The sequence below is a fragment of the Gekko japonicus genome, unplaced genomic scaffold (assembly GCF_001447785.1).
Source record: "Gekko japonicus isolate JY-2015 unplaced genomic scaffold, Gekko_japonicus_V1.1 scaffold2327, whole genome shotgun sequence".
In the NCBI taxonomy this organism is placed as follows: domain Eukaryota; kingdom Metazoa; phylum Chordata; class Lepidosauria; order Squamata; family Gekkonidae; genus Gekko; species Gekko japonicus.
In genome coordinates, this window is record NW_015172618.1 from 153,331 (window position 1) to 167,726 (window position 14,396).

Sequence of the window (14,396 nt, forward strand, 5' to 3'; positions counted from 1 at the left end):
AAGGAGTCTCTCTCCTCTTTTGCTTCCATTTGTCAACCATGGCAGAAGTAACCCAATATCAAACTCCAAGGTTCTTTTACAGAGAGGGAGAGCTTTCTGAAGCCTGGAGTTCGGGAGTGGAACAAAGTCTGAAGAAACTGGCAGCAGGATTTTCGGTTCAGGCTCCTGATAAATCAGAGAGCCACTGTGGGCTGCTGTATTAAGAAGAGATCAGCAGGCCTGGGAAGGGGGGGGGGAAAACTTTTTTTAAAAAAAAGTCTGAAGAAACTGGCAGCAGGATTTTCAGTTCAGGCTCCTGATAAATCAGAGAGCCACTGTGGGCTGCTGTATTAAGAAGAGATCAGCAGGCCTGGGAAGGGGGGGGGGGCGTAGGCTCGGCTCCCAGAAGTGGTGTGTGGCGTGCGGTACAGAAGCAAGAAAATGTATTACCAAAAGAACCCCTGTTGTAACAACAAGCAGGATATATGTGGCTGTGGGGGTGCGCATACTGCAAAGAGATGCATTGCATCTAGAAATGGTTTTGAATGTCTCATCCCTGCTGTTTCGACCCGACAAAGGCCTTGTTTTGATTTCACTTCTCCCTGGTGTGGATCAAACCAAAAAGTCTGTTTTCTCACAATTTCCTGCTTCTTGAATGGATTTTTTTTTCTATTGGCTGTGATCAGGTGGAACAGTTCCGCTGATGGAAGTCGTTTCTGTCAGCAGAGCGGAGCTGCCTCGCCTCCCCCTTGCCACGGCAGCCCACAAGGTTCCTGGAAAAGGCACTCCTGGGGAGGGGCGCCCCCCTGGCGCGGAGCCGGAGGTCTACAGCAGGAGGGGGAGTCGGCAGACAAATGCACCCTCCGTTCCATTTTGCAGAAATCCTCCTTGGAACTCAACCTTATTTGTGCACCAATCAGCATATATTAGGCATACTAATTGCTTGTAAAAATGTACCGCACACATACACAATACAAACAAATCGACAAAACCAACAGCGCAAATGGAGAAACGAAACCATTGACATAAGTGTAAATGCCTATTGTAGGAAACAGAACATGGCATGTTTGCTCTTCCCTCACTGCCCAGTCGTGGGGGGAGGGGTCCCTCTCAGGGGCGGCTTAACCACCTGTCCTTGGGGGTGGTAAGTAGATTTAGGGCCCCCCCCATCATCCCTCCATTTAAAGTATGGGGTGGGCTTCAGTGGTCTGCAGCGGGAGGGGGACCGGAGAAAATCATGTTTTGTAGAGTTCATGGGTGGGTGGGTACATGCTGATATAATTGCTTAAGGGTGAGAGATTCTCTGTTTGGAATGGACAAAAAGCCCCTTTTGTGTGTGTGCTTGCGTGTGTGTAGGTGGTTATTCCTCAGGACAATGTACACATTAAAAAATAAATCAGTGCAATCAAACAATCCTGCAATCAGTAGAAAAACACCCACAGCCACAATTAAATATAAACCCTTAAAATGAGCCATTAAACCAGAGACCAAAAAAGGTTTTCAAAGGCAGTAAAATGTTTTGTTAGTTTTCTTGAAGAGGTGTCAACCTGCCCTTAGAAACAGAGGTGTGCAGAACCCCTCTGAGCAATGTTGTTGCCCTGAGTATTATCATTTGGTTTCCCTCACTGTTTGCAGAAGAAGAAACCACAAAGATCACCTGAAAATTTCACTGCAGATTCAGTGCAAGCAGCCCTCTCCCCATGAACTCTGAGTGTCTTACCAAAATGTTAGTTGCTTCCTCTCATAACCGCTTAAACAGGAATCTCCACATTTTGCATCTCCAGTTTGAAATTACATAAAGTGGAAAGCATCCAAAGAGAAGCTGCTCACCAGCTGTGATACCACCACAAAGAAGTCCCTGCTGTGAGCAATAGATGACCTTATATCCTGAACAGAAGGAACTTGTTGCAAGGCTTCATTTGTAGATTGCATTGTTGGGGATGAAAACACAGCGATGAAATCACAAAACAACAATATATGAAACTATAAATAATAAAACAAGCCATAAAAATCAACTAGGAGCATAAAACAGCAAAATAATCCCGCAGCCTGAAATAATATTTGTAGGGATGGGCATGAACTGGGGAAATGTGGTTTGGTTCATGGTTCTTGGCGTGCCCGATTTGTGAACCACAAAGGATCGAAAACTTTTAGCCACGTCATGAATTGGTTTGGTTCATGAGATTCATGAGGCAGTAGAATGGCCCCTTGGCATGCTAGAGACACCAAACTCATAGGGGTCATTTCCCCAGAATGCACTTTCCTGGGGCACCTTCTGTGGGGAGCTGTAACTCAGACCCTGTAAACCCAATCCTCAACAAATTTGGAGGGCATGTAGTGGAGCATCCAGGGGAGATCCTCTGCACGTTTGGTGTCTCTAGCTTACACAGGATCAATGTTCCCTCTAAGCTGTGGAGTCTGGCGAGCAAAAATTCTACTTTGTGAGCTACTGGCATTAAAGCTGTGAGCAAACGATTTGGCTACTGCATAAATTAATTTGCCCTGGAGCCCTCCTTCCTGAGCTAAGAGAAAAATGTGTGAGCCGGAGGCTAAAAAACTGTGAGCTAGCTCACACTAACTCAGCTTAGAGGGAACACTGCACAGGATCCATTCTATATGCTCCTGAACCTCTTGAATCTGTATCCACTCACAAACGTTCACAAACCTCCACAAACAGCTTGAAAGTTTGTGGAAAGTTTGTGCCAGTTGCCCTGCCGCGAATTTGACTTCACGAACCATGAACTCGCCAAAATTCATCGTGAACTTTCACTCATGAGCTGCTTCATGCCCATCCCTAGATATCCGTAAAACACCCTTCAGGTTAGTCAGTGTGTTCATTTGTATTGTGGGTGCACATTGTATGGTTTGAATGCATCAGTCATATGGTATTTAAAGGCCAAATGTACGTTTATGTGTATAATACACACCTAATGTAAATGGTGGTTTATTAATTCACAAATAATGTTGCAAAAATGAGTAAATTTCATGGCAAACGTTCAGTGTGAGGGATCGGATAATGTGGTGAAACGAAAGGCTCATGGGGCTGGATCCCACACATGTCTTGCACTGGCGAAGTTTCCTTTTCCCAGAGAAAAGCACTTTCGCTAGCAAAATGGGTCTGCAGGGTATGACCTGAGGCTTCAATCTACAAGGGTGAAGGTGATATCGAAGAAAGGGTTTGGGGGTTACAATGAGAGAGATGAAAAATAGGAATGTATCCCTAGATTGGTGGTGGTTTGGGGGTAAACAAAACCTGTCCCAAGGGCGAGAGATTGGTTCCGACATAGCCTTAAAGAAGCTGCAGCCAGTGACTTTGGGATGAAAGTGAGCCAGAACATCTGCCTGTCGGGAGTGTCAGCTTCCTTTGCTCCTCTCATTAGCTTGGCATGCTAAATGCCTGTTTCACCACTAATGTGGTCCTTGACCAGTAAAGATGATAAATGCAGCCGCCCGCCCAAACCGTTTGGCGAACAAGTTTTTATATAGCGATTTCATCAGAGCTTGTTACCTTGAGAAGTGTCCGGGAAGGGGAGAATGAACCTTCTCGCTTGATGTCCAATTACGGTGGAAATTGGAACTCCGTCAGGCTGTCCGAGCAATCTGGCAAATTAATGGAAGATCCCCACCTGGAAGCAGCCAGTCTTTTCTCTTTGCCAAACAATGCGTCTGTCGTCTTCCGTGATGGAAGCCGCTATGACTTGTAGCGGAGGGGATCGAAATTAAATAAATTCTGTTGAGATCGAAATTCACTGCCGGAGGAGAGGAGGAGACAGATGAGGCAAGAGAGAAAATGCGACCCCTCTCTCAGAACTGTGACCTTTCCCACCCTTGGGTCTTGCTTGGACGCAAGAGGAGAGATGAACCCTCCTGACTTCCAAGAAGTTATCAACTCTGGTTACTCAAGAACTACTCCCTTGGGTTAAGGCACTGAACCGTTGGTAGTGTTTGGTGTGTGGATACAAAGAAGAGGAAAGCCTGGGTCTCCCAAATCTACAATTATGTGTCTGCATTCTAGAGAAATAGTCGATTCTTGTTGCGGCTTGGCTGTATGCTTAAGGTGAACGGCCTTGGACATCAAGCGTGGGTATTAGGAGTGGGTGGCTTCACCCCCATCTTTGATAGACAGCCAGGATGGTGTAACGGACCCAGAGTGGTCTGGGCTGAAATCCCCACCCAGCCACAAAACTTGTTGGATGATCTTGGGCCAGCCATGCCCTCTCAAGCTTAACCTACCCTCGCAAGGTTGCTACAAGGATAACATGGAGGACTGGCGCATCGTAGACAGTGCTCCAAGCTCTTCGTAGGATGCACAGGAAAAAAATGGAACGTGTTCCACTTGGCCCCTCTGGCAAAAGGGTGTTAATATTTCTCCGTGGCCATTCCTTGTCAATCCCTCGAGAGGTCCACAAAGTACTTCTCATGCCTTGGGAAAGGTTGACTCTTCCTGGCTGAATCCCTCCAGACATGCAGACAGATACATGGGCAGAAGCAGCATTTTGAGTCTGGGAAACTGCATCGACGTGTGGAGGAAGGGTTTGCAAGTATGCTCCATCCTCATGATCAGCAACATTTGGAAAGCAGCACCCCTGATCATGGGGAGAAAGTACATGCAGGGACTCTGGGCACAGGAGCCAAGCGCATAAGCTGAGAGGGTGGGTACAGGGCCAGAGAGAAGCAGACAAGTGCTGGGTAATGGCTAAAGCGCTGGTGTGTGTACAGGAGCTCTAGGGTTGCCAGCCTCCAGGTGGGGCCTGGAGATCTCCCGCTTTTACAATGGGTCTCCAGACTACAGAGATCAGCTCCCCTGGAGGAAATGGTTGCTTCGGAGGCTGGACTCTGTGGCACTGTAGCATGCTGAGGTCCCTCCCCTCCCCAAACCCCGCCCTCTCCCGGATCCACCCCCAGAATCTCCAGGTATGTCCCGACCCAGAGCTAGTGGCAACCTGATTCGCTGAGGATCTGAGGTGGGATAGCAGATCTGGTGCCCCGGGCCTCTTTGCTCCCACCTGTTCTTTGTGGGTACATTTGCAGATAAAGAAAATGCTACAAAAAAGCAGGCCCGTAGCTACAGTGGGGCATTTTGGGGTCTGCCCCCCGACTTCCTGCCAAGGCCCCCTGACTTCCATCCAGCCCCCACGCCCCCCGGTTCTCTGGGCCACCTGGAGGACTCTCCACTGCTGCCCCTTCCCCAAGCGTAGGTTTGCCAGATCCAGGTTGAGAAACTCCTGGAGATATGGGGATGGAGTCTGGGGGTTCACACTCCAAAGCACCCATGTTCTCCAGGGGAACTGATCTCTGTAGTCTGGAGATGAGCTGTAATTCCAGGGGATCCCCAGGTCCCACCTGGAGGCTGGCATCCCTGTCTGCCATCCAGGCTTTATCAGATAGAGACCTGCCTTGCTTCAGCGCTGGGACAGCATCCTGCGCCCTCCAGGTATTCTCTTGAACTAGGAGAGAGGAGCTATTGGCACCGGCCATTCCTTTGCCTTCCAGCTTGCATCTGTTTGGCAGGCAGGCTCTTCCCCATCCAGCCTGCTGCTTCCACCCTGGGATGTGTCCAGCATATGTAACGAAGCCACGTACAGCAGGCGAGCGCCTTGGGGGAAACCTCGCTGCACAAGAGCCACGGCTTAACAATGGATACCGAGCGGACGATTAAGCAAATGACAAACAGGCACACGTGGAAACATGAGCTGCCTCCACACCATCCCTCATAGCATCTCTGTTGTGCATCATTCGCACTTGGCAGTTATGTATTTTTGGGGGTGGGGGTGGTGGAATGGGGCCGGTATACCCAGAGTAGCAATTTTCCTTTCCAGGGGCAATAAATTATTCGGCCAATATTCATAAATCTTCCAAAGGCTTGAGAATCCTGCCCGGCCTGTGTCACCTCCTCCCTCCCTCTGCCCCGTCTTAGTGGGGTCCTTGTGTCTCAGCGGCTTGGCTTGTTGGACAATTTGTGGATGCAAAAAAACAAAAACAAAAACCCACCCCAAACCCAGCCAGGCAATTTTGATTTTTTTAAAAAAACCTCTAATCTTATCCCACTCCTGGCTTGCTTGAGGGAGGGAGGCAGGAAACGGGGGAGGGAGGCAGGGAGGGAGGGAGGAAGGAAGCAAGCAAGGAAGCAAGCAGAGGGGAGAGAGGCAGGAGGGAGGAAGGAAGGAAGGAAGCAGGGGGGAGGGAGGCAGGAGGGAGGGAGGAAGGAAGGAAGGAAGCCGGGGGAGGGAGGCAGGAAGGAAGCAAGCAGGGGGGAGGGAGTCAGGGAGGAAGGCTTGTTTTGCGCCTCCTTGTTTTGCACTGCTATGGGTTCAGTGCAAGAAGTTACTCCAGAAACTGAGAGTTTATATTCTAACCGGTGTTCCCTCTAAGCTGAGCTAGTGTGAGCTAGCTCACAATTTTTAAGCCTCCAGCTCACACATTTTTGTCTTAGCTCAGGAAGGATGGCTCCAGAGCAAACTGATTTATGCATTTAGCCAAATCACCTGCTCACAGCTTTAATGCCAGTAGCTCAGTCGAATTTTTTGCTCACAGGACTCCATGGCTTAGAGGGAGCATTGATTTCTAACCCCATCTTATATTCTGCACCATTAGCATCTGGGAAGCAACGACCACTGGGGGATTCCTGAATGCCTTGTGCTTGCCAAGCCACATTACCCAAGGGGCCAGAATGCGCCTCCTTTGGCATCTTGGAGTACCTAGGAAGGAGGAAGGCTCTCTCTCCATCCATCATTCCGTTTTCTCGGCCCTGGCTGGTCGGCAACACGATCTTAACTGCTCAGACCCGAGGTGTGACAGCAGGCCGCCAGGACTGGCTCTACCGCCTAGTTCTCCCATCCAAATTGAGGGTCAGGTCTGAGGACCACGCTTCACACCATGCTTGTGTGTCTCTGGGAGCCTGCACAGGCTGAGTTGCGTCGAGTGCAACAGAGGACAGAGCCATATAGCCCCATACACTCTGGAAGAACTGACTTGCAATCAGGATGTGAACATTCTAAAATGGTTCAGCATTCCAATACTACTACTACTAATAATAATAATAATAATAATACAATGTGTGTTGCTAGTCCTTATTTTTACATAAAGAGCGAAGGTGGTGGATGGCATTGCCGCTGCAGTGGGTTGCCATCCCTTCTACTGGTGAAGGAAGGAAAGGGTAACCTTGCACTAAGGAAACGCTATGGGAGTGCTGCCCTCTCCTTTGACAGCCAGTTTGGTGTAATGGTTAGGACTCTACTCGGGGAGAACCGGGTTTGATTCCCCACTCCTCCACACTCAGCTGCTGGTGTGAGCTTGGGTCAGTGACAAGTTCTCTCAGAGCTGTTCTCTCATGAGCACTTCTTAAAAGAGCTCTCTCAGCCCCACCAACTTCACAGGGTGTCTGTTGTGGGGAAGGGAAAGAAGATTGTAAACCACTCTGAGACTCCTTCAGGTAGTGAAGGGCAGGTATAAATCCAATCTCCTCCTCCTCGTCGTCTTCTTCTTCTGCTTTGTGGTAGACTGGTTAGAGTGCTGAACTAGGATCTCAGAGACCCAGGTTCGAATCCCCCCTCCCGCTGCTAAGGAAGCTCGCTGGGTGACCTTGGGCCAGTCACTCTCAGACTCATCTCACAGGATTGTGGTGAGGGTAAAACAGAGGAGAGGAGGAATGAGGGTATGCCGCTTCAGGTCCTTGTTGGAGAGAAAAGTGGGGTATCTATATATCTAATAGCGAAGGCGCCCCCTGCGTGTGGATATCTAAATCCGCACATCGGGGGCACCTGAGGGGCAGTGAGATTTTCCTGCACACTTGGGGCAGTCCCCAGGTGTGCACACAAATCTAAAAAGTTGAAAAAATATAGGGGGGATATTTAAATCCCCCCCCCAAAGTAAAAGAGCGTTTCCTGCGCATTCGCAGGGAACGCTCTGGGATCTCTGCAGTAGGCCGGTGGCTGTGAGCCACTTAGGCCTCGCTGCCGGAGCCGAGGTGGGGGGAGAGGGGAGAGATTGACGGGGCCCGGTAGCTAGAAGCCGCTCAGGCCACGCCGCAGGTGTCTGGGGATGGGGGGGGAGGGCTTACCTGGTGCTGCTGCCTCCTCCTCCTGCTCTGCGTGGAGCTCTTCTCCCCCCCCCCAAGATTATCGCGGGTCCCCTTTCTTGTAAATGTCTAAATAAATAATACATTAGATTATTTTGTACATGCAGAACGGGGTGTGTGTGTGATGATGTACACAATGGCCTTTCCCGGACACTGAGGGCAGTGTGTGTACTCACTTGTTCACATGTATCGATTCAGGACTTATCCATGTCTTGAATGAACAGCTCTCCCGAGAAGCGGTCCTGGCAAAAGGTGAGCTGCAACTGGGAGGTTCCCAGGCTGGCTTTTGCCTCTGCCGCTTAACTCGCGAGGTGACCCTTAGGGAAGCCGGTCTCTCTCAGCCCCTCTTACCTGAAATACGAGGGTAATAATGGCAGCCCACCTTACAGGTCTGGGAGGGAAAGCGGCAGGGTAGACCCTGATTTCGTCAGATCTTGGAAGCGAGGCAGGGTTTGGTACTTGGAGAGGGAGACCACCAAGGAAGACTCTGCAGAGGAAGGCCACGGCCAACCACCTCTGCTCCTCACTTGCCTCGCAAGCCCCTTGCTGGGGTCGCCATGAGTCAGTTGCGCCCGTATGTACGTGCCTTACAGGGCTGTTGTAAATGACTGCAACAAGGTAATATGTGAAGCTCAATAGATGCTAAAAGCATTATATAAATGCTAAGGAGTATTACCCAGATGGGCTTTATCTTTATTTTGCTGTTGTTTCTTAAGGGAAGTATATTATTGCAACTATTGCGAGGGTGGCGGGATCGTTCTTGGCGAAGCCCGCACCCAGTTCTTCTCTATGTGGGCTAAGCGCTGTCCAGCAATCCCTTTGCATTTGGACTGGCTCTCCATGAACCTGGAAGACCTGATTTTAACTCCACATGTGTAAACCTTCCCCATGAGATAAATTTTGCCCGACAGCTTAGTTTTTGTTTGGTGTCCCTCCAAATTCCTCCAGTATTCTTCCTGAGGAAGAACTTTTGCATTTGGGGATGAACTAATATATGGCCACATAAACTATATGATTGTGTATCTTCTTCTGGACATCATTTTTGTGTTTCCCTGATTTTCATTGCAGCTGTTGAGAATCCTTTTGGTTTTGGTGCAAGGAAAGAAAAAAATCCAGCTCCAGGCGAGAGAAATGGGTGCAAAAAGAATGAACGTCCCATTTGCTTCTCGCTACAAGAAGCAGAATCAAAATGAGGATATTCAAGCTGAAATGGACGGTTTTTGCCGTTCAGTCTCACCCCTCCACTATATCCACTTTGGATTTCATTTTAGGTGAAGTGGCATGGTGTCAGCCCTCACTCGATCAAATCAGAACTCCGTCCCTGAGTCCCCCTCTTCCTGGGTCCAGACTACAGCTAGTCAGGAAAGGAAGTGCCCTGGAAAATCCCTACTCCAAACCCCTTGGAGTTCTGTTTTTTTCTTTCCCTCCCTTCCGCATGTACGAAATGGCTGCCCTTTCGCTGGCCTTGGTGCGCCGCTGCTTATTTACAGTGCTTCAGTGGGATAATTGGATTATTCTGCAAACGACCTGGCTGGTATCTCTCCACGTCTCTGAAGTCCTCCGAGCACCGATAGAACCAGCCTGTTAGCAGCAGACTTTCTCTGTTCGGGCAGGGGCAGGTCGCACGGGGTGGCAGGAAGCGGAGGAAGCTGATGAGGAGAGGGTGGGCACAGGAGCGGGGGTGCAGGAGGGCAGCTTTGTCTCCTTGTCAAAGCAATTACCCACCACACTCACCACCTGCCTTCTCTGGGTTTTTCCCTTCTTCTTCTTCTTCTTCTTCTTCTTCTTCTTCTTCTTCTTCTTCTTCTTCCTCTTCCTCTTCCTCTTCTTCTCCTCCTCCTCCTCCTCCTCACTCCTTCTTCTTCTTCTTCTTCTTCTTCTTCTTCTTCTTCTTCTTCTTCTTCTCCTTCTTCTCCTTCTTCTCCTTCTTCTCCTTCTTCTCCTTCTTCTTCTTCTTCTTCTTCTTCTTCTCCTCCTTCTCCTTCTCCTTCTCCTTCTCCTCCTCCTCCTCCTCCTCCTCCTCCTCCTTCTTCTTCTTCTAGGCAAATAAACTGAGGACCAAAACCTTGCGGAACACTTTGAATCCTACCTGGAATGAAACTCTTACGTACTACGGGATCACCGACGAGGACATGATCCGCAAAACACTCAGGTGAGGAAGAGCCGCTGGTATTCATTTCCAGCAACCTGTATAGAAGGGACGCGTGGATCTGCCCCCCTCTTTTGTTTCCCCGCTTGCGGGAGAATCTTGGTTTCCCTAATGCCCTTTAAATGTCTTTTTATATTTTTTGTGCACCACTGGAACAAAAACACAGGCTGTATTTAATGGGGAAAATGCAGCGAAAGGAAGTGGGGTAAGGTGTGAAAATGGGGAGGCTCAGTTCTTAAAGATGGCACTGAACTCAAACTTTGACTTGCTTAGTCAGTCACTTGTGAGCAGGGGTCAGTTCGTAGACAAAGAGGTGCAGGAGCTCATTAGCATAACTCATTAGCATAACTTGTTTGCATATGCCACACCCCCTAGCATCACCGGAAGTGTGTCAGAAGGCAACACCCACCGCTCAGGCTCCACTGGACTGTTTTGGATTGCTAGCTATTATTGGGGGGGGGGAACGTGCAGATCTGTCCTCGCAGAGGAGGGGGTCACGCTCCTGCCGCCCGTGAGGGTGGGCCGCCGGTCGCCGTGCTGCCCCAATGAACAAGGGATGCGCAGTCAGGGTTTACCTCTTGTAGGGCTTCCCCGCACGACAAAAGGGGGGGGGAAGGAGCCGCAGAGAGGAAGAGCTTGAGCCAAGGTGGGTCCTTCCCCTGGAGAGATGTGGCCTCAGACGACGGGGTGTGCAGAGGGTTGCGTCACCCTCTTACCCCCTTGGGATTCTGGCATTCGCTGTTCCCGCCGTCCGGCTCCCATTCTCTCTCTCCACCCCGTGCGCTCGTTTCTCTCTCTCTGCCTTTCACAGCTTTAGCCAGCCCAGTTCCTCGTCATCAGCCAGCTCGGGCCCGCCCCCGAGCTGCACCCTGGCTCTGCACTTTCTGCTGCTCCCTCGGGGACCCGCACCGCTGCCTCTGGCTTCGCTGCCATCTCCTGTCTCCTCCGTGGCGGCCTCTTGTGCGTCTAGCCCTCCTCCAGGTTCCTTGCCCTTTTCCCTGGTCCTCTGGGTGAGTAAGGTTAGCTGGCTGGCGAGCGGGTTCCCTCCGTCTCCCGCTGGGTCCAGGAGCTCCCGGTCGCGACCAGGACAGACATACATACTTCCCCCCCCCCCTCTACTGAAGGACCTCTCTGTAGACCACATTGGTGGTTCTGCCCACAGGTGCTAAAATCACCAGGCTGCTTGATGAGCTCACTCTGGAGCAAGCCACATAGAACTGTCCATTTAAGAAGCAGTCGTCTGTTAAGTCAACTCCTGCTACCTTCCACGAAAGTCCCACCCCCTGGGCTCTTTACTGCCGGAGCTCCGCTCCTGTGCGCTCCTGCAGGAAATGGCCCCTGCTTGTGAGGGACGGTGGCCTGTTGCTTTTCCCAGCCAGCTTAGCATCCCAGTAACTGCGCTTCCTGGCGGCTGAGAGGGCACGTTCCTCCTCCTCCTCCTCCTCCTCCTCCTCCTCTCCCGTGTCAAAATTCTCCTAGTGAGAAACCTTTATAGCCTTACCGGGCTGTGCTTGGGACTGAACGTGGATGTGGTGACTCAGCTCTGGTGCATGATATTCTTAAAGGCTCCCCAATATCTTAGCGCCTCTGTGGTGTAGGGGTTAAGAGCACCGGATCAGTATCTGGGAGATGCAGGTTCAAATCCCCACCAATGTTCCCTCTAAGCTGTGGAGTCTTGTGAGCAAATATTCTGCTCTGTGACCTACTGGCATTAAAGTTGTGAGCGAGCGATTTGGCTGCTGCATAAATCAGTGTGCTCTGGAGCCATCTTTCCTGAGCTAAGACAAAAATCTATGAGCCAGAGACTAAAAAACTGTGAGCTAGCTCACACTAACTCAGCTTAGAGGGAACACTGATCCCCATTCATACCACTGAAGCTTGCTGGGTGACCTTGGGCTATTCACCCACTCTCAGCCTAACCTGCCTCGCAGGGTTGTTGTGTGGATAAATGGAGGAGAGGAGAACAACGTATGCCCCTTTGGGTCCTCATTGGGGAGACGGTTGTGGTAGTAATGAATTAAATGAATACATGCCATTGGGTGGTCTGCCCTGCTGACCTAAATGAGAGGTTCCAGGTTGAAGAAGAAGAAGAGGAGGAGGAGGAGGAGGAGATTGGATGTATTCTCCACCCTTCACTACCTGAAGGAGTCCCAGAACAGCTTAAGAATCTCCTTTCCCTTCCCCTCCCCACAAGAGACACCCTGTGAGGCAGGCGGAGCTGAGAGAGCTCTCTTGAGAACTGCTCCTGAGAGAACAGCTCTGAAAGAACTTGTAACTGACCCAAGGTTACACCAGCAGCCACATGTGAAGGAGTGGGGACTCAAACCCTGTTCTCCCAGATTGGAGTCCGTGTTCCTAACCACTACACCAAACTGACTTTAATAATAAATAACAGGACAGGTTAGTTGGGGGATTTTGTTCTGTCAGCCTCACCTGGGAGAAGTATAGGTTTGCTGGAGTTGTTTGAGAGTATGGGCATATAAGGGGGGGAGAATGGAAAGCATGTCTTTAACAAACTTGTTAGACTGCCCATCTGTTCCAAAAGGGGTATTCAGGGACTGGGTAGAAAATCTGCTGAATATACTCTTTCTGCATATGTTTTCCAAGCAGGTGAATGACTCCGTCTTTAGGAGCTATGCTATGATGTGGCTCATAGAATGCAGCGGTAGAATTCTGGATGTATCACTTCGGATTGCACGAAGTAGTTGTGAGGTCATGATTTCAGCTCCGTGTTAAGAACAGTCACCTTGCCTGTGGCAGTTTAGCACACTAAGGCTAAGCTGCCCTTGGTGAGATTGTTGGCTTAAGTCTCCTTGAGGCCTGGTTCAGGAGGAAGTGGGGATAAAAATATTATAGATCTTAAATGCGACACGCTGCATGCACCTCTCAAGATCTGTTGAAGATCTGTAGCTGAGATGGGCTGTTAAAACGACTTGACAGATTCATGAGGGGGTAGATCGGGTTGATGACTGCTTAACCATGACAGCTACATGGAATCTCCATATTCAAAGACACACACAAAATAACACTCCTTCAGTCGAATTTCAGTCCACTTTGCAACTGGGTTTTACTGTGTGAAATGGCAGAATCCACTTGCAAATAATCACTAAAGGGGATTGAAACTACATTATTTAGCATGCGTGAGAGTGCCCAGTACCTCTGGATCCCAGGCGCAACAATGGAGTAGGGCTTTCCCTTCAAAACAGGAATTAATTCATGTTCCCGATTTCATGTCTTTTTGTGTCAGTTTCACTTCTCTGCTGGTTTTGTAGATTCATTCATATCGCATGCACAAGTTGTATGGATTTTATACACAATTCATACAGTGCATATAATTTCAATGTATGTCATTCGTACATATCATAAGGTACCTACAAACGGCCATGTCTCGGCTCACTGTACAGATAGAAGAATCTGCACAATGGGGCCACCCAGAATTAGGGTGCAAACCTAAAAATTTCATAAAATAAATTCTTTTTTTTAAAGACTTTTTATGATTTTTTTTTTAAATATAACATTTAACACAAAAAGAAGCTGTAAACTGCATGAGTGGATAATACTTCATGTCTAACAGTACATAAGTGACAATCTGTACAGTAACTGAGAGACAAACACAATTTTAGATAGTTCAAAAGAATAAGAGTTTCCGGTAATGACGATTATTAGGAATAAAGTCTCTCTCAGATTGGTATGCAATCATTGGAAACCAAATTGCTTGGAATTTACATAAACCAAGGTGAGTGCCGCATTCTGTGAGGCCATTTTCCCTAATAGAAAATGTTCCCAAATCTTGTTTTTCCAAGAAATCAAGGTAGGAGGTTTCTCATCTTTCCATTTCTATGCTATAGCAAGTCTAGCAGTGGCAAGGAAAATTTTTTTTAATGGTGGTAGCCCTCAAAATGGCACTAGCAACATCTGTGTATGCACAGACATTGCCAAAAAAAAAGAGTTTGGACAGTATGTAGTGTTGCTATTAGCAGCCCAAGATGCCTCATGGAACCAGAAGGAGATGCAAAGGGGGAACTGGAGTTGGCTCCAGCTTAATCCTCCCCACACTCACACTGTGCCCCACTGACAAGTAGGAGGGAGAAGGGAAGACCAGGTAGACAGATGGGTGACACACTGGGCAGCCAGGAAAACCAGGCAGGTGTGTGTGTGCACGTGCACGCGCGGGGCTGGAGGCGGAGCAAG

At 49.3% G+C, this 14,396-nt stretch overlaps 1 protein-coding gene across 1 annotated transcript in view; it reads left to right on the forward strand.

Annotated features, from left to right (window-relative positions):
- LOC107119197 (double C2-like domain-containing protein beta) overlaps positions 1 to 14,396 on the forward strand; it is a 213,454-nt gene that overhangs the window by 130,942 nt on the left and 68,116 nt on the right. Inside the window, exon 10 of the mRNA XM_015421658.1 lies at positions 10,099 to 10,208. Coding sequence (XP_015277144.1) covers positions 10,099 to 10,208 — 110 coding nt within the window. The remainder of the gene's footprint in view (positions 1 to 10,098; positions 10,209 to 14,396) is intronic.